Source organism: Phasianus colchicus, chromosome 5 (assembly GCF_987193195.1).
Source record: "Phasianus colchicus chromosome 5, bPhaCol1.hap1.1, whole genome shotgun sequence".
Taxonomy (NCBI): Eukaryota; Metazoa; Chordata; class Aves; order Galliformes; family Phasianidae; genus Phasianus; species Phasianus colchicus.
In genome coordinates, this window is record NC_143440.1 from 37,030,193 (window position 1) to 37,053,962 (window position 23,770).

The following is a 23,770-nucleotide window of genomic DNA, read 5'->3' on the forward strand; positions in this document are numbered from 1 at the left end:
CAGTATTAGTGTAGTTGCCAGTAATAGAAAATAGTATATACATGACGTGAGTTGCTCATAGCCCCTGGGCACTGATAACCATGTCTGAGGCTATGCCTATGCAACTCAATGCAAAGAGCACGTGAAGCTGAGGAACCTCTCTGTCTTAGAAACATTCCGTGTGCAGTGCTGTGGTTTACTACACTGTGCAATTCACCCTATTTGAAAATAAACCTAGCCCTCCATGCAGCAGTACCGGAGAGTGTAATTACAGAGACAGCCACTGACATTTGGTCGGCATCTCCAAACAAAAAAAAGCCATTCACTGGCATTTTGCTGCCCTGCTGAAGGGCTACAAACCCATACAAAGCAGCAATCCCGCTGTGATGAATAATTAATCAAGTAAAGCCTAATTTTATGACATTCTGAGATTATACAAGAAAACAGCAGCTCTTGGAAAGGACTTGTGGTTCAAGGGAGAGAGAGAAAGCATTCAACAAATGACCATGAATTCAAACAACAGAGCTCTAAATCCAGTTAGCAGAAGGAGATACAGTTCAGGCATTCCTTTATTGGGTATGCCTTTACTACTTATTTTCTGAAGCAAAGCTTCTCATTTTTATCAAAGTGGGGGAGTATTACCTTTTCTACTGAATACCCTTCTGCCAGTTTATTTTCCCCTTCTGGAAAGAAACCAGCTAGCTCCCTTAAAAAACACTTCTGCCAAAGAAAATGCAAAGTCAGCACTAAGGTCAAAAAAAGCTATGCTTGACAGGAAACTCACAGATGAACAGAGGCAAATGGGTAAACCTGAGAATGCAAGTGAAAAATTACCAGGCGAATACTTCATGTCAAATCAATCTGGTACCTGTTTTACAGGATGAACAAACAAAAATCTACTTAATCTGATTTACTAGAAAATATTAAGCGTATAGATGATACAATGTCTGCATAATTTTAGAAAAATCATTGATTTCATGGTTTATTTTACAATAATTGGATTAGTCTACAAGTTAAGGCAAACATACTAATGTATTTGCTTTTCCTTTTAAATCATAGTTATAAAGGTTACACAAAGTTCTTCAAAACTTCTAAGAAATGTTCACAATTGAAAAAAAGATTAAGTTTCTTGATATCAGTAAATGGAAAAAACTAAGACAGTGTATACAATGCATTATAGTAACAATAGTCAAATATCTAATGGTCAATAGTTAAGCCATTTGAACAATGTACGTCAAATGGTGAACTTCAGAAATTACTTACAAAGGTAAATGATTGGCAGCTGTATCATAGTATTCATAACATGTACATAATTATATTGGCTAGTTTCACAAAAACAGCATTTGGTTTCTGAACAATGAAAGCATATAATGATTAAATAAACATGAATATGCATGAATAACAAGTAAGCTGTTGCTTTGTATAGTCTTGAGCTACTTTCAGGTCTTTAACTTTTTTTTTTTTTTAAAGGAAGAGCTCACTTATGTGCACTTTGTCAAACAATTTCTCCAGGGAACTGTAAATGCCTATTTAAAGTCATGAAAACAAAATCCAGGAGGGCAGCCCTTGTTAGCGGGAGGACGGAGCGTAGCTTATGTGTCACCATTTAACACTGCCAGGCAGCTCTGCAGCAGCTGTAAGTTACCCTGTAAAAATACAGAAAAATATGACCACGTTTCCTTCCACATTCAAGGTACAAGAAATGATTTTTTTAAAACAGCAACAACGTTCATCATTGAGGGAAAACAGATACACATTAAGTATATGTGAAGACATTTAAGGAAAAGATTTTTGTTGACTTTAAGAACGCTGTGTCATGAAATGAAACTTGAAATTCAAAAATAAGCACTACTACCATTTCCATGTTTTTTTCACAAGTTTCTCACAGAAGATCTAGTTTAGCCATATCAACTATTCTATGCAGAGCAGTCTCAGCAAAAAAAGTTCAAAGCTGTAAAGTTTTCATTCTTTACACAGAGTTGCCATTACTCTGTCACTGCAGTATCATTCCCAAAACAGAAGCACTCATGCAAAGAATGCTGATTTTATCACTGAGTGTTAACCAGTGCTTTGCAATCTTCTACTGATAGCAGCCATTTCAGCTTGTAGCTCTTTTCAAGGATGGGCATAAAAGACTTCTCCCCAGATTGATATGCTTAGCTGCATGATTTAGCCACAAAAGTTTCAAGGCTGAGACTACAGAAAGCATTATTAGAACATTAACTAAGTTTTATCTCTACAGTCAAGTTCTGCCCTTCTTTCCAAACAGATTTTGTATGTCAGTTTTTAAATGATATTTAAAGCATTCTAACTCTACCAGGTTGACTTTCAGATTTCTAATTGAATTTACAGAGCTAGCAGATAAAAAGCTACCACTGCCAAGTATGCACAGGTGAACTGCTGGTAAGCCAGGAGATACTTCACAGAAGAAAATGATATATATCTGTATTCACATTGTTTTGTGCATTCATTTATACTCGATCACTTTACGTCACCATCTGTTCACTCTTAAATAGCTGTACTATATTTGTTCCCCAATCTGAAACCTCTCTGTAAGAAATAATAGATTATTAACTGCTAAATGCAATTCCTATCAGATTCAGGCAAAACACAAAGACAAACCACTCCGAATGCCGAGTTGTAAACATGGGAGAAACTGGTTCCTTTAAAAAAAAAAAAATCCTCCAAAAACTAACCTGAAAACATGTCTCCAAACAAACAAAAAAAACTGTAATTAATCAGTATCAAAAGCTGTAATTTGCATATCCTTGATAAATTGTCCACACAACTACTTAAGAATGGGTAATTCTTACTTTTTCACAGTTGAAAGCCTACCAAGCGGTAGATATGGACACTCGTTTCTCTGCCTGAAAAGGTCAGAAATCATAGCTCTCTCCTCTAGTAAGGTTTTTTTATAATCCACATTAAGCAATTAACTACATTAAAACAGAAGATTTCTACTTAAGTCCACTGAACCCTTTTCAGACTTATTCAGAAGACGTATTTCAGTTACAGCTTTAGTAGCTTTTTGTTCTTTTGTGTTTATAAGTGTAGGGGGCAGTCACAAGCTGCTTCACTTGGTTTGAATTCTGTGATATGAACAAGCTCAATATACAGGAGATGTATGTGGACCTGGTAGCCCATCTTTGCAGCGTATAGGATTCATAAATCTAAAGGCTCTATTATTATAACAGTTAATTATTAGTTAGTAACAAAGTCATTAATGGAATGGATTTCATTTTCAGCTTGAAGTACTTCTGGACTGCATGCCTGTTACCTACAGCAGAAGTATGACAAGTAATCTTTTGCCTATCTTTTTACAGTTCAGCAGGAGCATGAAATAATTTGTAGTTCACGGGCTACTACATAGCACAAAAAGGTTCTCAGTCATTTCCAGTCTCAGTATGACAGCCTACTGACACACAGGCACACTATTCATTTTCATTACGTTTATGAAGTTCACAACAATAACCTTATTTAAGTTATAGTAAACGAAGGACAACAGAGGCACCATTGCTCTTTCTAGCTGCAACATTTTATATACCTGACTTGCACCAGCATAGCTCAAAAGTCCTCCAATTTCACATTCAGAAAAGTATTTCTTACCAACTCAGATTCCTGAGCACTAAAAATTACAGTTATTGGTAAACTGTGGTGGCAGAAGCAGGGAACAAAGGACTTCTGACAAAGCATTTAACCAAATCCCTTAGCTGTAGATTTTGCTTACTTCCTTCTTCTGCCAATTCCAAACAGACATCTGTTATCAGTAAGGCAGTAAGGCAACAAGGTGTTTTTGTTTTTTACATCAGAATCCATAAAGGCAAGACAGTATATATTCAGATTTGTGGAAAAATCTTTGTGGGTTTTTTTTTTTTGAGGGAGGTAGTTTAGTTAAAATTCCTGTCATAACACAAAGTGCAGCCAAGGCTCTAAATGTTTTAAGTATACCTTAGAAGTTTCACCAAATTTCAGACTATCAGTCCTCCCTTCTTGAACATGAAAGCACAACAAAAGAATGCCCCAAAATCCAATGGTAAAATACTGAGTAGATTTAAACACAGCTTTTGCACAACATGCTTGAACACGTGTAAGCTACAGCTGCTTGAAATTATTAAGAAACACAGAACAGGCCTAAAATACTAATTGTTTAAAAAATAATAATTTAATTCAACACTCCCTTGCTCCACTGTTAAAAAGTCTGATATGCTAATAAAGTATACCTACACATGCATCTGCAAAATAAAGTCTTCTGTTAGCATTGCTTAGTTTAAAGGCAAAAAGAGTTCCAAAAGTGTACACACAGAACTGATCTGACTTTATTTCCTGACTTCATACAAGTCTCATACAATCTCATGCTTATGTCTGTCCTACTTGTCAAGTGCCCAACATCTGGATAACAGGAGAAAACACTTTCTGTCTCACAAAAAAAATCATAAGATGAGATTTTAAAAACTGGCAGGTACTCATGCTAAAGCAATAAATACCAAAGAGTTAGCGAAACATAAAACCGCAGTCAAAACTGTCTTCAAAGGGATAAGTTTTCTAAAGACAATTCATACCAGGCCCTCAGATATATTTTACCAATATTATTCTTATTATTTAAGAAAGTTGTAGAAAGTTTACCTTTCTGGAAGATGCTTATCATCAAACTCCTCTCCCTGGATGCAGGAGCATATATCACACATAACTAACACAGGTGTTTTGGTTATTCAAGCATTCAATGCTTAAAACTAGTTGAAATAAAGGCCAAAAAAGGACCATAATTACCTTAGCATGCTTTAATTCCAGTTCTGCTAGTTCCACTAAGTTTTTTCTGAATGCTGCAACTCTTCTTGTCTTGAAGTCTATCAATTCTATATAAAATAAGATTGGATTCATTAACAGTATTATTGCTAGTGCCTCGACTTTCCTTCAAGAAGAAAGAGGTCAGTGATGTCACATCTAGAAGAATAATTAGCCAGATTTCCAGGGTCAAACAGTTCCTTTAACTGATGAAGACAGAAGAACCTTGTACAAATCTGTCCCAAATGAGTCAGATGACTACTTACCCACAACAATCTAAGCCTAAAAAGGAGTACAATTCCAGGAAAGAGGCTAACATGTAAATAATACTGCTTTCCTTCACAATTACTGTAACTCTACATCTTCAGTAAAACATCATTTCATTACCCCTCCCTTTTTTAATATCATTGTTGCAACAGACTGCATAAAACCAAAAGGTAAATTTTAACAGAACTCAAAAATATCAGGCTTGCCTTTACTGCTAGCAATTGTCCTTTTATATCCTAGTCTACGCAAATAAGAGAGGGGTAAAAAATAATCTGCACCTAGACTTTGCTCTGCCAAGCAATTACAACAAAATGAAGCTATCAGAACCAGAGGAAAATATCATTTGAATTGTCCAAAATAAATAAATAAATACTAATTAAAAAAATAACACCCTTGCTTAGGAAACGCAGAACAAAATCTTATTCTCATTAATAGTAACTTAAAATCCATTATTTTTCAAGTAGTAACACATGATCAAAAGCTACCCAAATACCTTGTTTTGCTGATTCAGATATCTTCTCAAATTTCTGACAGCATATCTGCTGAGTAGTTTCAGCTTGCAGCACATCTTTGTTTTTTGCTCTTGCTTTATCCAATGCCTTATTAGCGTTTTCATAATCCACTAGTGACCTAGATCTTCTATATAGGAGATCCTATAAAGGATAAAGGCCATACAGAACTTACACTAATGTACTCAAACATTTTAGCATATACAAAGTAACAAAGAAAATTAGATTAAAATTAACCTTTCTTCCTGTATATCTAACTAAATTATTTTCATACATTGTATTTCATCCTGCAAGTCACAGAAACGTCCACGCTGGATCAGGCATGCAATTTAATACTGTTTGGTCTGCATCTTGTCTGACAGAAGCTAGCACCAGATGGCTTAGATGATACTGCAAAAAGTCTGAGAGAAGGCAATCATGGGAAATTTAACAGCTTTTTAGATTAGAAACAAACTATATTTAGATTACAGATCAGAAATACAAACACAGCTCAAGAAATAGCAGTATTTTTTTTTCTGCAGCAGTTATTGGTGTGATCTAAATACAGACACTTTCTGCCAAATGCTTCCATATTCTACTTATATCAAGCAACAATAAAAATGAGTCTTTTTAGGTACAGAATATCCAATCTCCCACTTTTTTTTTATCAGCGCTTGCAGAGAACCTGGAGTATTTATCTTCAATATTAAAATGAACAAAACAAATCTGCTTGCAGTCTACAGCTTGAAGAATTTATCAAGTGCTCTTCTGTTTTTAATTATACTGCATGTTTTAGCCTTGACAAGTGGTTCATACAGCCCAAACAACTGCACTGCTATTTCTTATATAAAACAGAGATAAAATTTGTACAGTTGAAGGAAAAATAGCAGGCTGGAGGTGGTATTATTTCAACCTCTCCATTAAAAAAAAAGCAGCCTATTTCTCCCACCACCCACCCTTTCTTAAAAAAAAAAAAAAAAGGACACCAATCCACCAAACACAAAACATAAGTTTACCTTAGCAGCTTGAGACTCCCTTAAGTAGTATTTCAGAAGATCAGAAAGTTTAAGATCTTCATCAGCAGATACCCTGGCCTCTATTTTCTGGGAAAAAACAACAAAACAGTTAGTAAAAACATCGATTTAAACATCTAGATATCAGACATATATTTGTAGGATGTAAGTACAATATGAACTATGCAACAGTGCAAGTCATTGTCTTTTTCAACAGTTAATCATGCATTTGTGAGACAATTCTTAAACGTGCATAAAGGGAAATTGTATTAGTCTTTGCTAATAAAATGTGACAACTGGCTTTCTATTTTAAACAAAAAAGCTTTATTCCCAATTCCTATTATTATTTTACACTAGGAAAAAAAATATAGAAGAGAAACAAAAACTTATCTGGTATGAAGACTTGTACAAGTGTAGTTTTCAAGATCAAATGAAAACAAATTTTAAGGCTCTACTCCAGTAGAGCAACTGTAACTGAACTGCAATAAATGGTTCAAAATACTACTCTGTAAAATTGTATTTTGCATTATTGCACTTAAAACATATCTCTGTGAACTTAGAGTGCATAAGGGCATTTTTAAAATCTTAATTTTACATTAAAAAATTCTAAAAACTAACATTTGAGATCAAAGCAAGTAATTTCAGAATTTCCATTTCCTTCAAAGTACCTACATATACAATACAACTGTATACAAAGTACACAATACAACTGTACTACAAAGTACCTACATACACCTATGCAACTGTTTCAGTTTAGGAAAGTAACACTTTTCATTCAAAACATTTCCTGATTTGTGACATCTGTAGAAACAGGTCTTAACTTCAGAAACAAGCAACATGACCACTTCTTTTTTTTTAATTAAGGATTACATTTCTTTTTTTCTTTAATAAGTTTTATGATAACCAATACAAAGTATGAAAAGCAGCCTAGGCATTTGCAGAGGCACCTTTACTAGCTTATTACACAGAAGAAAGGAAGACTGCCAAATATTTAGTAGACCAAGTACTCCTAAAGATCAATCATTTTACAGATGACTGAAAATTTATGCTTTTTCATTCCCTAATGCATGCTGCTTACATATTCAATATCACAGCGTCCATAAAACATCTCCATCCTAATGCATAATTGACGCAAGATATCCTGGTACTTCAAAGATAGATACAAAGAATATATCTACAAAGGTTTCAAGATACATACCCTTGTTTTATCAAATAATTCTGATACCTTCAGAAAGAACCTGTAGGAAGGAAAGAGCTTATATTACAATATTAACTTGAACAGTCTAATCAGCTTTCTATAAATCAAAACACAGTCTGTGTATGGCAATGAAGACTGTAAATGCACTGCTTATAAATGTCATTTACAGAATCTAAAGAACATTAAGAGTTTGAAGTACTGCAGTTTGAAACATTTGGGAACTGTACAACTTCAGAAAAGGTAAGAGAGAAAGTGTAACGTAGGAATGGATTTTACTACAGAATAATTGAACAGCTCCTCAGAGATCCTTTAACTTCTATAAATTAAACCCAAACCACCACCATCCTGATTAACAGTCCTACAGTTACCAACTGTCCTTCATAACTTTTCTCTAAAGAGTAAACATGATGCATGCCCTACTTGAAATTCAGTAAGCTTGAAAAGCACAGCAGATCTTCATTACAGGAGATGATACACACGTTTGGTACAAAAGCGGACTGAATTAAAGTAGTTTCTTTTTGACAGGAGACAGGTGCTCACTCTCTCCCTTGCTTTTATGCAATGCCTGAGCTGCAGTTCAATGCAGAAAACAGCAGTGTGAGTTGTGATTCCTAACAGACTCTAACAGACTACATTAAATCTCATTATTATAAGCAAAGTAATTGTTTATAATCATTACAGTAATCTGTAAGGTATCACAACATTTGGAAGTATAAAATTATAAATCAGGTAAAATTACAAAAAAAAGTCACCTTTCTTACACACCTATCTATTGTAACACTACTAAATGCTTACAAGCATTAACTAACATCTTTAGCTAGTTAATTTTTACTTTCAGATATATCAAACAGTTCACATTCAAGCAAACTACTGGAAGAGTGAAAGACACATCCATACACAGAATCCTCCTGCTATTTTCAATGCTTTTGGAATTTCCATTCCTTTACTTCCCTTAAGGCAGTAAATAAGTTGCCAGAACAGCAAGGTTATCTTTCAAGATGCTGTTACAGGAACATCCAAGAAATCTGTACACTCAGACCTGTGATACACCTTTGTTGCATTCACTGAAGCACTTTAAACACTTTAAAAAAACCGAGAGTTGAGGCATTGTCTGTTCTGTGAGGGCTCTTCCCCTCATTGTCTACAAACTACAGAAAACAATGGCATTTTTCCCAGGAAACGCAATAATATTAAAGCAGTCTCACATTAAGAACAGAAATGCTAGTGAAGAAAATCTCTTAACAGGATATATCTGCAATAAATTCTATTCTTCTCATAACAAGAGTGCTACCAAACTCAGCAGGTCATCATTAAGACTGCTACTTAGCAAATTCCCCCGTAAGCTATTAACAAAATCTTACTTGCATATATCTGTGGAGTCCTGTGTTCCTAATGCATATAATGAAGAACCAATTCTATTATAGTCATCCGCCACATCTAGGAAAAAAGCAAGCACTAGTTTTACTATTTAATCTCTCTCCTTTCTGGAAATCAAGTTCCTTTATTTCTTCAAGAGTGTTCTGGCTTTTGTTTTGTTTTGTTTTTCCTCCTACAAGGAGCATGCTTTAATACAAAAACAGAAATAAAATTTAATTTATGTCATGTATTATGAACTTCACACAACAAACATGGCTCTCTTACCAAACTGCAAAGACTGTACTGAATATCCCTAGATAAATTACAACTAGCACCTGCTGAGTACGTTTATTGTGCTTATTTAGAAAACTTACAGATTCAATAGCTGATGTTCAAAGTTAAATTTGAATCTGAAGTCCAGAACTATTTAAAAAAAAAAAAGAAAAATCCATGTGCTTTAGGGTATTACACTGCATATCAACTGTGAACTACCAAAATACAGTGCTATATGCACAATTTTTCTTGCATGTGTTTAACTTTCAGGAAACCCTTAGTTACTAGTTGAAGAGGAACTGGAGTTAAAACATTTTAAACAATAAAATCAGAAGCAGAGTTTGTGAAGAAGGCTGCCTCATCTGACTAGCGAGATATCTACACACAGATTGCTTCTTTAAAAACTTCTAGTGCGAACTCAACAGATCCAAGCAATGAATAGGAAACTATATTTTTTTTCTTGCTTTCGTTGTTTACAGAAATGCTTACATTTGAAAAGTTTCTGGATGAACTACCCTAAACATATGAATCAATTCTTTCTTGCTTCTTCAGAAGCAATTCTCATCATTAAGCTTTGACTTTTGTTCAAAAGATTGAGCGGGTCACCATCTATCCAATTTATTTCTCCATACATCCCAAGCTAATTAGCGTAGCTGGTCACAGTGAAGAAGGGTATAAGGTTGTTATAGGTTAAGGTTAATTAACTGTTAATTAAGGTTAATTAATGTCAACTTTATTTCACACTTAAACATCAAATACATTTTCTGCTGGAAATAGGAAGACATTTGCACTGTAAGCTTTGAAGTTCTCTGTATATCATGAACGTGTTATCAAAGAACTACAGATTGCCCATTTCCAAAATAAGCTTCCCAAGTTATGGGAATTCCCACTGCTGTTTGATAGAAGTTGCCAATAGACATATAGGGTTTGAGTCTAAAAAACTGAAATCAAGGGTAATGAAAGTCAAGCTTTTCATAGTTTCTCAAAACACAGTTATATGTTCCTAAACCAAAGGTTTCCTATTTCCTCAAATAGGCATAAAGCAACTGAGAAAATTATCTACAGCTTCAAAAAATGACATTAGCTAGCTTCTTCTTTGGAAGAAAAATCAACAACTAATCAGAGAATTCCACCTCAGCAACAAAAGGGGTCTTGCAAACCAAGCTACTGAATACAAATTCCAATCCCCAGTCTAGAAGGCTGAAAAATGGAAATCAGATCTCCCAGACTATAACTAACAGCCCAAACAGGAGTTTGCTACTCAGTAAGTCAATGCAATGCCTAGTGTGCTAAGAAACTGCACTCTGATAACCACAAGCTTAACTAATAGAGAGCAACCTCATTAGGAGTAAAATCACTAGTAATGCTCTATTACCCACTTCACAATTTAAAGACTAAGAATCAATCTTCAAGAAAAAAAAAGTACATAAAGTTTTGTTTGTCTCCAAAGGGACTGAAGAGACCTTCAGCACTGAAATATGCTGTTCATACTCCATCCAGACTGCTATAGCAAAGGTTAAATTTTGAAAATAATAGAAGACTATACTGTGAGAAACTCATCTTTTCTTGTTAAAAAGTAAAAACTATTGCTCCTTACAAATCACTTCTGCGCATTCTAGAACAGCTCTCCTTCTGAAAAAAGAACTCACTTTTATGCGATCTTGTCATTTTATCAGATTTGGCAGAAGCATCTTTGACTCGGTTGTGGTATTCTACAAGGAATGTCCTTTCATGTTCAAAGAAATCATCCACATCCTGGAAAAAAAAAAAAGACAATTTAAAAAAACTCAGATTTCACTCATTCAGTATAGTGCAAAATGTGATATACTGCATAGAAAACGTGGATATACTGCTGTTACTGTGACATGAAATGAAATCTGCTTTTATCTAAAACATCATGAAACAGTGTAAACTGTTTTACTCCTTATTTAATCATGATCTCATGTTTTATCACAAATTTGTGACAAGCATTTCAAACGTCTAAGTAACTAAAGCAGAAGAGAAGAAAATCAGTTCACTAATACCTATCACTTTGTTGATAGAAATACAGGATAAATGTCAGGCACTTAATCAATGACACTAACCAAGAAAAAGGCAGGATGGGAGAGTAAGATACTCAATTGTGCAAATGAAATGGTCACAATACAGACAACACAAACTTAACAGCACTGACCTTTATGACAGATTTAAGTTCGCAAATGTAGGTAAATTTAAATTGCTACCATATTACCATTTAAGATATGTGGCTTAAACTAAAATTCTAAAATAGCACGGATATCCAATAATACCTAATAGACTACAATACAGGCTTTGAACAACGTGCTTTTTGAGTAACCACTGCTGGTTATTTGAACTTTATATTTTTTTTCCACCTCATAATTAATCCTGTGTTACCCCTTCTGTCCAGCAAATTTGAAATTCAAGATTTTATGACTAGGAACTTCAGCTCCATTAATTTGCTTGCAAACGGAAAGTTAATACCAGAAAAAAAAAGGCAAAAAAACTGCTTCTGCAGTATTTTAGTTATAAAAACATTATTTCAACATTAGGAAACGTTCGAAGACAAAGACAATGTTAATACATTTGTAATTTTGATACATTAAGTAGCAACTACCTTTACTCCTGAAACAATGACACCATCAGCAGATTTAACCATATTTTTAAAGAAATCTTCCAGTTTTTCTTTCTTATTTTTCCCACGAACACTCAACTGAAAAAACAAATTCATATATCAAGTTATTTCATTTGCTGGAGGCAATAGTAGCTTTTTTTTTCTTCTAAATATAGAAAGACATACCAAAGCTTGCTGCTTCTAAACCAGTTTTCCTGCTCTCTACTTACCCAAGCTCTGCATTAAAGGAAATAGAGCAGCACACACCCAGAATCAGACTACTCTGATTTATTACTGTCCTTCATACCTATCATATTCTTCCATTAAATAAAATACAATTCAGCAATATTCTAGCAAATATATATGATATCAAATTAATGACATGCATGTCAGTTATCAATAATACAGTATTTATCATGGATAGTATAACTTGAGTTATATATACCAGATTTTGCTCTTCTAAGCATAGAATGACAAGTCTCTCACTTTGAGAAACGAGAAGCATTAATCCCTCACAGCACTGAAGATAAGCTGGTTTCAGTCTACTCACACTTTTTCTGCCCATTTAAGTTTGTCAAGTTTGAGAAAACTGGGCTCCTTAAAAAGCTGGCATTTCTAAGTCAAATAATAAGAGGATTCTCTGTAACACATTTTGAAGGTAAGTATGTACTCAGTCGAACCAGTATTTGCCAAAATTTCTACTTCAACATTCAATGTTGATTTCTGCAATTTTAAAAAAGCAACTAAAATACATTTGCAGAACCAGCAACCACCAAGCAGCTACTATAAACTCAGACAGATTCCTTTCAATCAACTCAGATAACAACTCAGTATATAACATAACTCAATATAAAACATAAGATAAGATTCTTTGGACAGCCACAGAATCTACACCTCCAGAAAAAAATTAGTTTCACCGACATTATTTAAAAAAAAAAAAAAAGAGAGGAGGAGGAGTTTTCTTTATCATAACGCTTTAAGAGAAATCCTCTGGTTTTGTAAGCAACAGAATTTAAACCATTGTTCTAAATTCTAAAAAATTTCTGATGTGGGGTTTTTTGTTGTTGTTTGGGGTTTGGTTGTTGCTTGTTTTTGTTTTTTGTTTGTTTTTTTTTTTTTCCACCAACTCCACACCCCACCCCAAGTTTCAGTCAAGGAACAGACAATTGTAACACCACATGAAATCACCAGCAAAAAGCTAATCTTTTTAATCCAAAACATAATAGATTCCCATTAATATTTTTTATTTTGACACTAGAGTATTTGGTTGCTCAGGCGGCAGAAGAATGAACTCCTACAGACATTAATGAACTTGTAACTTAAAATACAAATATGTCAAGTATGAAGGAACTGATGCAATTTGCTCCAGGAGGTAATGCTTTTTTAATCAATTTTCCACACCACCATAAAAGTACATCTTGATTTTTCTTGCCAGCAATTTAGTTTTCAATACTCACGTCCTGATTATATTCCAAAAAGACATGGAAATTTAAATCCTTTCTCAAAATAGGATGTGCTGCCACACGACACAAAAACACTTCATGCATTGCAACCGTCTTCTTGAATATTGCCAAGTATTCGCTGAAAACAAAAAACAGAACAGATTAAGAATTTCACTTGAAGCAATAAAATTTGAGGTAAGCCCAATGAGAAGCTTTAAGAGATCCTCAGTAAGGACACAAAATTTAAGTTGACATAGTAGAGGTTATCATTCTGATACATATATATATATATATATATATGGACACACATATAAAAACAAATAGTATAACGTTAATATGAGGGGGAAATTCAAAGTCCTAACATATTACTGATAGATTTTTAAAGAAGACTCAAATACAATTTAATTTTTAATACTAACACACACAGATAGGTTTGCTGCAAGTGTAATTTCAATTGTGCCTTTTCACTGCCTTCACAAAAGTCAAGAAATTGAGATACATTAGTTAGTAGACAGCAGACGCGCAATTTCCTTCCTCCCCATCTCCATCCCCTTGCCTATTTGCACCCTCCTTCCTTACTTCAACATTCATATCATTTGGTTAGCTCTTTAAATAGCAGCCTCTTATTCCGTGATAAAGTACTTAGCCTTTTTAGGCAGAATCTTACATGGATGTCTTGCTTCACTGATTCTAGAATCAGTGGTTCTAGAAGTGAAATTAAGTGCCTTTGGTAAGTACAACCAAAACAATCACATTTAACCTTTACAGTTATGTAGTTGCTCAGATCAACCAACTCAAGGAAATATTCATTTGTGATTTAATTAAGAGGATGGCATTTTTATTACTACAAGTTTTCCAAAATTCTTTTTGCTCTGCAAATTCAATCAGTAAGATGCAACTTCTCTAGAAACAAGGAAGGGGCTCTTTTCCCCATTCTGAGGTCAAACAGTGAAATGATAACACTTTTGCTTCCACTATGTGTGAGGAGGTTAAGATTTACATACCAGCAAACCAGCAGGGCCAGTGTTGGGAGATGTTTGATCTCAGTGAGAGTAGTAGTCATTCAGTGAAGACAAAAAAGGAGGATGCAGAGGATGGAGGTGGCAGTAGAAGAAACTCAAAGTTTTCTGTGTTATCCAACCCCTAACCAGACCACAAGAGAATCATGATCAGGGCCGCTGGAAAACCAGATTCTTTAAAATGTAGTGTTTTACTAATTTCCAGTTCTCTGTATACGAAGTGTATATCTACTCTGCTATAAATTATGTGGTATGCAACACTAACACAGAGTTTTAAGATATTTGCTCACAGCTGCTGGCGTTTGGAGAGAAAACATCAGTTCTAAGAGTTCTATGTACTTCTCTTGCCAATTCAGAGCTCTTGATAGAAGTAGTCTAGAAGCAGTGTAAATATACACTTGAAAACTGAAACCAATGACAGGAAAAAAGATCAAAGAAGTGAGTGCATGACAAGGAAAGTAGAAGGAGCCAGGAGAAAGTTCACTGTGTAACTCAACATAGAACAAGACGACTTAGTTCAAATGTTTCAATACATGCTAAATTGGCAGTATGTGAAGATGCTATTTTCAGGAAGTATATTCTCATTGTGCAAAAAAAATAATATTTCAAGAAAAAAAAGATTTTCTAGTAATTGCTTGCTGTGTTTCTTAGGGAACAGAAGGTTGGCATCTACATTCACAATACCAACCACATGCAAAAATGCCTAGTTCAATCACTATATGCATAGAACTTATTGTTTGTTACATTTATAGAATGGGGAACACCAGAAATAAAAAAGACTTGGGCTACCTCCTCCCTTTCCAAGTGCTCTGTGAAGAAAGGGATCTAACTAGGTTGTTGTTTTTCTTTTCCTTATAAAAGAATTCTTAAGAACAAGCTGACTTTCTTCCTGTTTCAGAAGCTCATCTGTGAAACAGTCATAATTTCTAAGCAGTGATTTCTACAATTTTCCTAATGGCTCTGATCATGATCACTAAGATAACCTTGGTTCTCAAACTTTTATCTCACAGAGAACCACTGCAGTGAAATCAGAAACATGGGACAGCCAACAGCACTAAAATTTGAAGGGAAAAAAAAAGGTAGTAATCAAGTCTACATACGCCTCCAGTTCTTGTTTCATCTTGGTGAATTCTTCTTTAGTCATCGATCCTTCTCCTTCTCCAAGCTTCTGCAATTTTTCCCTTGAGGCATCAAAGTCAGGCCTGGGTGGCGCTGGTGGAATCTAGAAACAAATAATTTTTTTTAATTTGTTCAACTTTTGTTCCCTTACTGATTGGATACTGTTTGTCTGAGAAGTTGCCTGCAGCTTTTTAATATATGGCTCTCTCTTTTGTCATTTATTAAAGCATTTATGGATAAATCCTCTCATGAATGAGTTAGATATCTGGAATTAGTGTGCCAATTTTCACCAAATGTCCTTGAAGATTACTCAAGAGCTAACTAAATGGCTTTCGTAGTTTAATTTCAACAGAATTCAAGCAATACCTAGCTTTCCCAATGCAAGGAATTAAAACTCAAAATTGTTCTTTTACAATCAGTTTTGGTTTAGGTTATTTGGTATGGATTGTTTCTTCTTCAAAGAAAGAAAGAATTCTACAGTTTCTTTCACACCATTTATAACTCCCGAAATTATTAAATAAAAAAGCCCTACGTTCTGCTGCTTGCAGGAACCAGTTTTTTCTTGTGGCACTGCTGACATTAAAGATATATCTGTTGAAATAACAAAGCACATAACAAACAAGTCCCCAGGCTCTTGTCATAACAGTATTGAATGAGAAAACACTGCAGACAAACTGATCCTGAATTGCTATGAATAAAGAGAAATAGAACAAAAAGCTAAAATGTGTTCAAATTTAAGTTCATTGATATTTTTCCATTACATGAATGAATTACAGAACTAGTAAAATCCAGAATTTACTCAGACAACTGTTGAAAACTAGTTACTAGAGATCAAAGCCCAGTCACTCCCAATAGCTCTTACTAAAAATGACTAGCTCAAGAATAGTATGACATCACAGATTATCAGAATTGTAACAATTAGTCAATTAGAAATACATTTACCAACTGAATCAGTAGACCCTCTCACCCAAACACAAACACTTAACTTTCACACCAGGATAGTAATATTTCTATCCATAACTAAAGTATGAGCAGCAGCATCCATTTTTAATAAGCATCCCATTATAAGGTGACTATTTTGAGGACATATCTTCCTTGGATGCATAAAATAAATAACAAAACATTAAGTTGTTAACTTATGTATTAACGTGCTCTGTACTTCTGGATGGTTTTTAAAGTGGGTTTAGTTTTTTTTTCCCCCTCAAACTGTTTTATGGTAAAATGATCTTCAAAATGGAAACTGAAAAAGCCTAATTACTAGTGCTCAGTTACTGCACTCTGCCATTCCAGATAAAACAAAGGCAACATGAAGCTCTCAACTAAGTTAAACATTAGCTTACAAAAACAATATTACCAAGTTATACAGTCTCCCACACTTCAATACTGTAGAATAAAAATATGCTAGGATATAGATTAAGCTACTCACTCCTTAGTATTAAAAGACAATAACAACCACAGTAATTTTCCTCCAAGTTTGCTTTAAACATAAATTGTGTAATTGTATAAAATGAAGTAGTAAAGCATCTGATCTCATTTTAGTAGGAACAAACACCCGCTGTTTCCACCAGATTTAAAAGCAGCCTTGAGTACTTCTCATGTCCACAGAAACCAGCACACATAAAACAAAGGAACTGTCATACTTACAATATAGCCAGCATAGTCCTCGTTCTCCACAAAGGAATCATGAAGCCAAATAAACTCTTCATGTTGCCGAACAACGGAAAATTCACTTTGTTTGAAATTTGGTAAGGAGCTCTGGAAAGGGCAAAGGAGGAAGAGTTGTGAAACAACAAAGAACAGTTTTTCATTACTATATTAAAAGAATCCTGAAAAAAAATATCAAAGTATATCCCTGTAAAATAATAATAGTAATAACTCTAGCATCAAGGCAAGTATTTTACCAAAAGCTCATACAGCAATAATTACTCCATCTCAATTAGTGCATCAAGCAATTGGAATGGTTTGCCCAAAGAAATTGTGCAGTCTTCACCCTTGAAGATATTCAAAATTCAACTGGACAAACCTTAAGAGACCTGCTCTGCTTTTCTCTCATTTGATGGTGGAAGTAGGGAGAGGAGAAGGGACTAAGTGATCTCAAAAGATCTTCTTCAACCTCAACTATTCTGTGATTCTGCACTCAATAAACTAACAAATTTACAAAAAGAAGTCAAAACAAGCTGTAATTAAAAATGACTCGAATATAATTCCATTATGAAATGCATTTTTAGAATTTGAAACCATGGCTAGCCTAAGAAAAAAAACTACTCTGAAAAATCCTGAGGTTACCTACAAATAGGCTGATTAATAGGCATAGAAATCATACGATAACATGTCAGTACAAAAAAAGAATGTTACTTTATTCCACACTTTTTTTTTTTTAACTTCCATTTTTTGTCATCATTTCTTTGAGCACCACTGCTACATGGTCTCTTAAACATGAAATAATGCTGTTCTCTCATCTCCTTTGGAATATTTTACGCTTGCTTCATAAACACAGTTTAAGTAAGTTTTCTTTTTTGTAACTAAGAAAACGTTCAATGCACAAACCCAGGCTTTTACCTTTGTGTGGACAGTGAACTTCACTTTGTCCCTCTCACTGAGTGCATCTGAGATATCCACTTGCAGAGCAGCATCAGTCTGGAGATCAACATTTATTGCTCTAAGCTAAACAAAGAGAAAGAACCTATTTAGCTTATATATATCAGCTAAACATACAAACATGTTAATTGCATTTCCCTTATACTTCCCTTGAGAAGAGCCCCAATCTAAAGTGATGAACAGCTTTAAAAGACTGAAAATAATTCATTTAAAAGAGCAACATTAAATAATCATGTAAGGTAATTAAGAAGTAACTAACAGTCATAAAGGCTCCTTCAAGAAAAACAGAAGCCCTATATTTCAAAGAAGGAAGAGCTATTAAAGAGCTGGTTTGCTCACACTGTCTTACACTAACCTTTTGTTTAAGATGCCCCAGATAGATCAAAAGAGCTAAACAAAAAACAAACAAAAAATCCTCTGAAGTTCACAGAACTGTCCTTTTGGACATCTTTTTTCTGAAAAAAATAAGATAATCTCTTGAGAAATAGCATGAGAAATGGTAATAAGGCTAGGAATCCCTGTTTTTTTATTTTATTTTTTTCCACGGGACATGAAATCTGAACTCCCACAATATACTTCAAGTCATGAAAGAAGACAGCAAGACAATCAAATACAGACAAATACAAAGAAGATAACTACCTGAGCACAGCGATCAGAAGAGGCCATTCCTGGTAGTAGCTAGACTGAAGGCTTCACCACTACTCAGGGAAACTAACTTCACCTTACTTGGACTCCTGTTTTAAAGCAATTTGTCCCATAACAATTTCAGTCATGAGCAACCAACATTCTGAATATTTTTACAACTACTAAGGCCAAATCAGAAGTCTTCTACAATTGCAGTGCCAGAAATTATTTCAGCGTCATGCTTGTGATGTTCACTTTTTACTGAAACGGTTTCCTTTCATGTTGTATTTATTTATAGAAATACCAAGTTCCTCAGTATAAAAGTGCTTTTCCATACAAAGTTGCACTTTTTCCTACAAGATTTCTCAGGAATGCATTCTGAAGTCCATACTCAAGTACAAAAACGCATTAATTATCAGCAATGTGCAGCACAAAGGCTGCACACAAGCAAATTTTGAAGGGAACTCTGCAACATGCTGGAAAAACATCAGGACAGAAGCATCAACCATCACACCTTGTTTCCCATCATTTACCTTAAACCTCTTGCAAATTTCAGTGGCCAGCTCCCACTCTGCTCTCAGTGCACAAACAACTCCACTCCTTACGCAGCAGCAATCAGACTACTTGAGCTTACAATTACTGTATTAAACTAAGCCAAATCATACAGCCTGGAGTACCCTGCAAGGCTGGTTCACCAGCAGAATTTTCTTCCTCACAGCAAAGCTGGAAGTGATTACATAGTGACACATTCCCACACATGACACAGGGATTTTTGTTTTGTTTTCTCAAGTTCAGAGGTTACTGCCTCACACAAAGATGTGACATTAGCATGCAGTGACCCACTGCACATCACATCTATGAAGAAGAATCTCTCAGCTCCTACTGTGCTTCTGAAGTCCCTTAGATCTAATTTAGGAAAGAAAAATATAATCTGACATACCAAACTCGGCCTTATGTCAGGACACTACAATTTCCCAGCTTGTAAGAAAGTTTTTTAGTGGTTGCACTGTTTGATGCACTGCTTGTTCTCTCCAGTCCCACAGAAGGAGCACAGCTGAGTAGTCTCAGAAAATAATCTGGATTATCACAATGCTGGTTTTTGTTGTTTTTTTTTTTTTTTTTTTAATTGTTATTCCTTCACAGGTCATAACAATTTCTATTAAAACATTTTGCTTTCCTTTCTAACAAAAATGGTAAAGTACAAAATTCTACAATTCTGTAAAACAGCTCTTCATATTTGTTACAAGAGGTTATGCAGCATCTAGAGCAGCATTTCCTATGGGACCATTTGCACTATTTACAACATTCAAAAGGAAATTCTCATCTCCACTGAGAAAAGGAAGAACAAACTTAACCATGACAACTTCACTCATAGCATACATTTTTAAAAGACTAATTGTGTGATTTATACTGAGTTAAGTTTGTAACGATCCTGAAGATTTTAATCACATGTTAAATTATGCTATGCAGCCTGACTGCCAACAGGGAACGTTTTCATCTGCAATGGTAATGAAGCATTCAATGAAAGGTGTCGAAGACAATCACAAAGTTGAAAGACTCTAAATTTATTCATATGACACAACCGTTCATATTGTATTACTGGGAATTAAAATCACAACATCATCACACAACAAACTTAAGCAATCTCTCCATCACTACTCCAAAAGAAAGCTCCCACCAACTGGTAGTTTCTGAGTCACGAACAGAATAGGAAATGAAACAAAATGCTACAAAACTCTCCAAAGTTTGATTTGGACCAAAATGAAACTATTTTAAGTTCTGGAAAGAAATATGGGTGGGACAAGTCCCTCCATCTCCTTTCTGCTCCCTCCCCTCTCAATCCAATAAAGCACAGCACAATCATTCTATGCTTACATACATGCTCTACACTTATGCTGAATGTCTTGCAAAACCTAAGCTAAGTTAATTTAGCTGCTTTGCAGTTTCCTGTGCTATACAAACAAAGTCCCTTTTTTATTGAAAGTCTAGAAAACACCAGAAGCCAAACAGGGCTAAACGATGTTACAGTACTAAGACAATGCAGTGCAATTGAAGAAGATTTAGCATCTAAGTACTTGTTTAAGGACCAGTTAGACTTAATACGATTAGAAAAAGAAGCTGGTAGAGACAAGGGAAACAACCAAACCTTACATTCCTAGGCAATGTCTTCCTTCAACAACAACAACTACAACGCCCTTAGCTTTCAGAAAGGTTAGAGACCAAGGATCCTTTCTTCAGTTGATTCTTTACAGGCAGATAAATACACAAAGCAAGAGAAATAAACAATACTTTACAACAGAGGAACACCAAGCCTCACCGCAGCATCAAGTTTCTAACAGACCTGTTCTAAGGGATAGCGCGCTTCCTCCAAATGAGTACACAAGAGCATAAGCCAAGTCAGCTGAGGTATACACAGATATGAAATACACATAACAGTAATAGTAGAGCAATACTACGCCACCCTTCTAAAACGCTTGTTGTTTATATTAGAGAGATCACACAACAAAATACAACCAGGAACTGAGTTACTCTCAGTGGACTCAATAGTATCTTCCTAAGCAAGATTTAGAAAAGCTGTTCCCACAAGTTCATTTTATGAAAACTATTTATAAGCAGTTTCTTCTACAGACCACCCACTTCTACTTCCTCAAAGACGATTCTCAGTGCTCTATTTTACAATCACCCAGAAAAGTCTCCTCCATATGGTATAATGCAACTGTTAAGAGAATTTGTTTTATGTGGCATCAGCATAAATTCCAGCTTTCCTTTCATCCCATCATCCTCACATCAAACTTACACATCTGTAACTGACCAACACCGTACTGAAGATTTAAAAGTACAGTTGTTAATTTCTGAATTACAGAGAGGAAAGAATACTTGTTTCCAAAACTAAAAGCTAATTACTCTAACCAGAAATTGTAATTCACGCTTTCAAATAAAGATTCGACTGACCATTTCTGAATGACAAAAAGAGGAAGGCAACAAACCAGAACTAGGAAAATGCTCTATGCAAAGCTGTTTATTTTTACTACTGCTGAGAAAAACGTTAGGGTTTTGAAGATAAGAGCACAACAAACCTATTCATGAACAGACTGCTAGTGTTGCTTCTGATGACGTTTTCTGTATCATGATCAGCCTATGTTTTAAACCCAGGGATTTTCAGAGCATAGTGTGAAGGGGAAAAAAAAGCACGACTGAAAATAAGAAACCAAAGCTGGAGAATGGAGGACACTGCTTAATTCCTCAGTGTTGGATGCTAGATGAAGTGAGAGGAAGAAAAAGAAAGAAAGAGAGGACTGCGCTTGGCCAACTGAGATGATGTAAGTCGTCCAACAGCACAAACAAGACTGCTAAGAGAGTTCTAATGGCTTTAAAATTACGTTGTGAACTCTGACTACTTGGGGCCTCAAAGGGAAAATTAAAACACAATCAAGAAAGTTTTACACATTCTATCTACATCCTCAGACAAAAAACAACCTAATCATGCACTTCAGTACTGTTCCTAATTACCAAAGAAAACACACGTGAAATATTATTCAAACCCTCTCCAAACTAGGGCTGAAGAATTGGAAGACAGGATGGCCTGGGTTGGAAGGCACCTCGAAGTCCACCCAGCCCCAACAACTGCCATGGATAGGGCTGCTCCCCACCAGTTTCAGGCTGCTCATGGCCCCAGCCAGCCTGGCCTCGAGCACCTTCAAACGATGGGGTACCCACAGATTCTCTGGGCAGCCTCTGCCAATGCCTCACTGCCCTGTGAGTGAAAAATTTCCTCCTAGCATCTAACCTAAATCTTCCCTTTTTCAGTTTAAAGCATCTTCCCCTTTGCTCTAACATTATCGGCCTATATAGGATATACAGAATTATCTGCCTATATAAGGATATACAGAATACACTTAATTCCTACCACACGCTTACAGTCAAAAATCAGAAGGTACTGAACATTACGCTTGATGTTTGAGTGTGACGTACATCACCAATGGAGTTGTTCAGATTTGATGTCTTTAACAACGTAGTAGACACAGCTCCTGTAATAAGCAGCAGCAACCAAGTCAATCCCTGCCATCCTGTCCAGCAGCTGCTCTCCTATCTCACCCAGTCCTTCTCAAGATACCACCTGATAGGTCAGCCTGAATGAACCACACCAGATTAGCCTATTTGTTGTTTAACCTAGACACGGAAGTTAAAGATGAATGTGAGAAGATAAACAGAGGCCAGAAGAGCAGGTCAGAGAAGCGTTTTCTCAGTAAGGAACATCACCGTGACACCCGCTCCCAACAACAGAACTTCTGTTCAATAAGGAGCTTATTAGGCAATGCCAGCCTGCAATGCAAACGCCCCTTTGTTGTCCACGGGAACCCTGGGGCCTGAGGAGAGCAGAGGGTGCCGCGGTGGCTCCCCGCGCAGGGCCGCACAGCCCCAGACCCGCCGCCCGGCTTCGCGCGGAGGCGGGGAGGCACAGCGAGCGCGGCGCCGGCGGCACGCACGGATGTGCCCAGGCCCTCCAGCAAAAGCCCCAGCAGCTGCCCCTAGAAACGCGGGGACCGCGACGAGGGTAAATCACAGCAAAACACCCGCGCGGGGGGCCCCGCCCGGGGGAGGCCGTCCTCCGGGGCCGCCCCAGGCCTCGAGCCCACGGCGCGGAGGCCAAACCGCCCCCGCTCCCCGAGTGCCACCCCGCGTTACTCACACCTCGATCCTCCTCCGAGAGGAAATCTGGGCCGTCGTCAGAGCCTTCCTGCTGGGCGCGAGGAGGAGGAGGCGGCGCGGGCCGAGGACAAGCGCGGGCCACGGCCGGCGAGAGGGAGGAAGGCGGGATGGGGGAGAGACGAAGCGCACAGGTTAGCGACAGGCCGAACGCGCCCGCCTGCCCGCCCGGCCCCTACCCCCGCCCCGGCCGCCCGGGCACCCACCATCATGGCTGCTCGCCGCGCTCCCGCCGCCGGCCCTCCCCGCCAGGCCGCCCGCAGCCCAGCGGCGAGGCGGGGCTGCGCGCGGGGG

General features: G+C 36.4%; 1 protein-coding gene across 2 annotated transcripts; it reads right to left on the minus strand.

The window, feature by feature from the left end:
- Positions 1 to 948: 948 nt before the first annotated feature.
- On the minus strand, positions 949 to 23,770 carry SNX6 (sorting nexin 6). 2 transcript variants are annotated; one of them, XM_031593801.2, is made up of 14 exons: positions 23,683 to 23,770; positions 23,460 to 23,507; positions 18,107 to 18,211; positions 17,192 to 17,302; positions 15,529 to 15,650; positions 13,425 to 13,548; positions 11,971 to 12,066; positions 11,006 to 11,111; positions 9,089 to 9,164; positions 7,728 to 7,767; positions 6,533 to 6,619; positions 5,522 to 5,681; positions 4,747 to 4,832; positions 949 to 1,625 (listed from the first exon to the last, which is right to left on the minus strand). In XM_031593801.2, the coding sequence occupies exons 1-14, from the start codon at positions 23,686 to 23,688 to the stop codon at positions 1,572 to 1,574; spliced, it is 1,221 nt and encodes a 406-aa protein (XP_031449661.1). In that variant the 5' UTR covers positions 23,689 to 23,770; the 3' UTR covers positions 949 to 1,571. The 2 variants fall into 2 exon arrangements, with proteins under 2 accessions (XP_031449661.1, XP_031449660.1); XM_031593800.2 differs by having other exon boundaries at positions 23,460 to 23,510.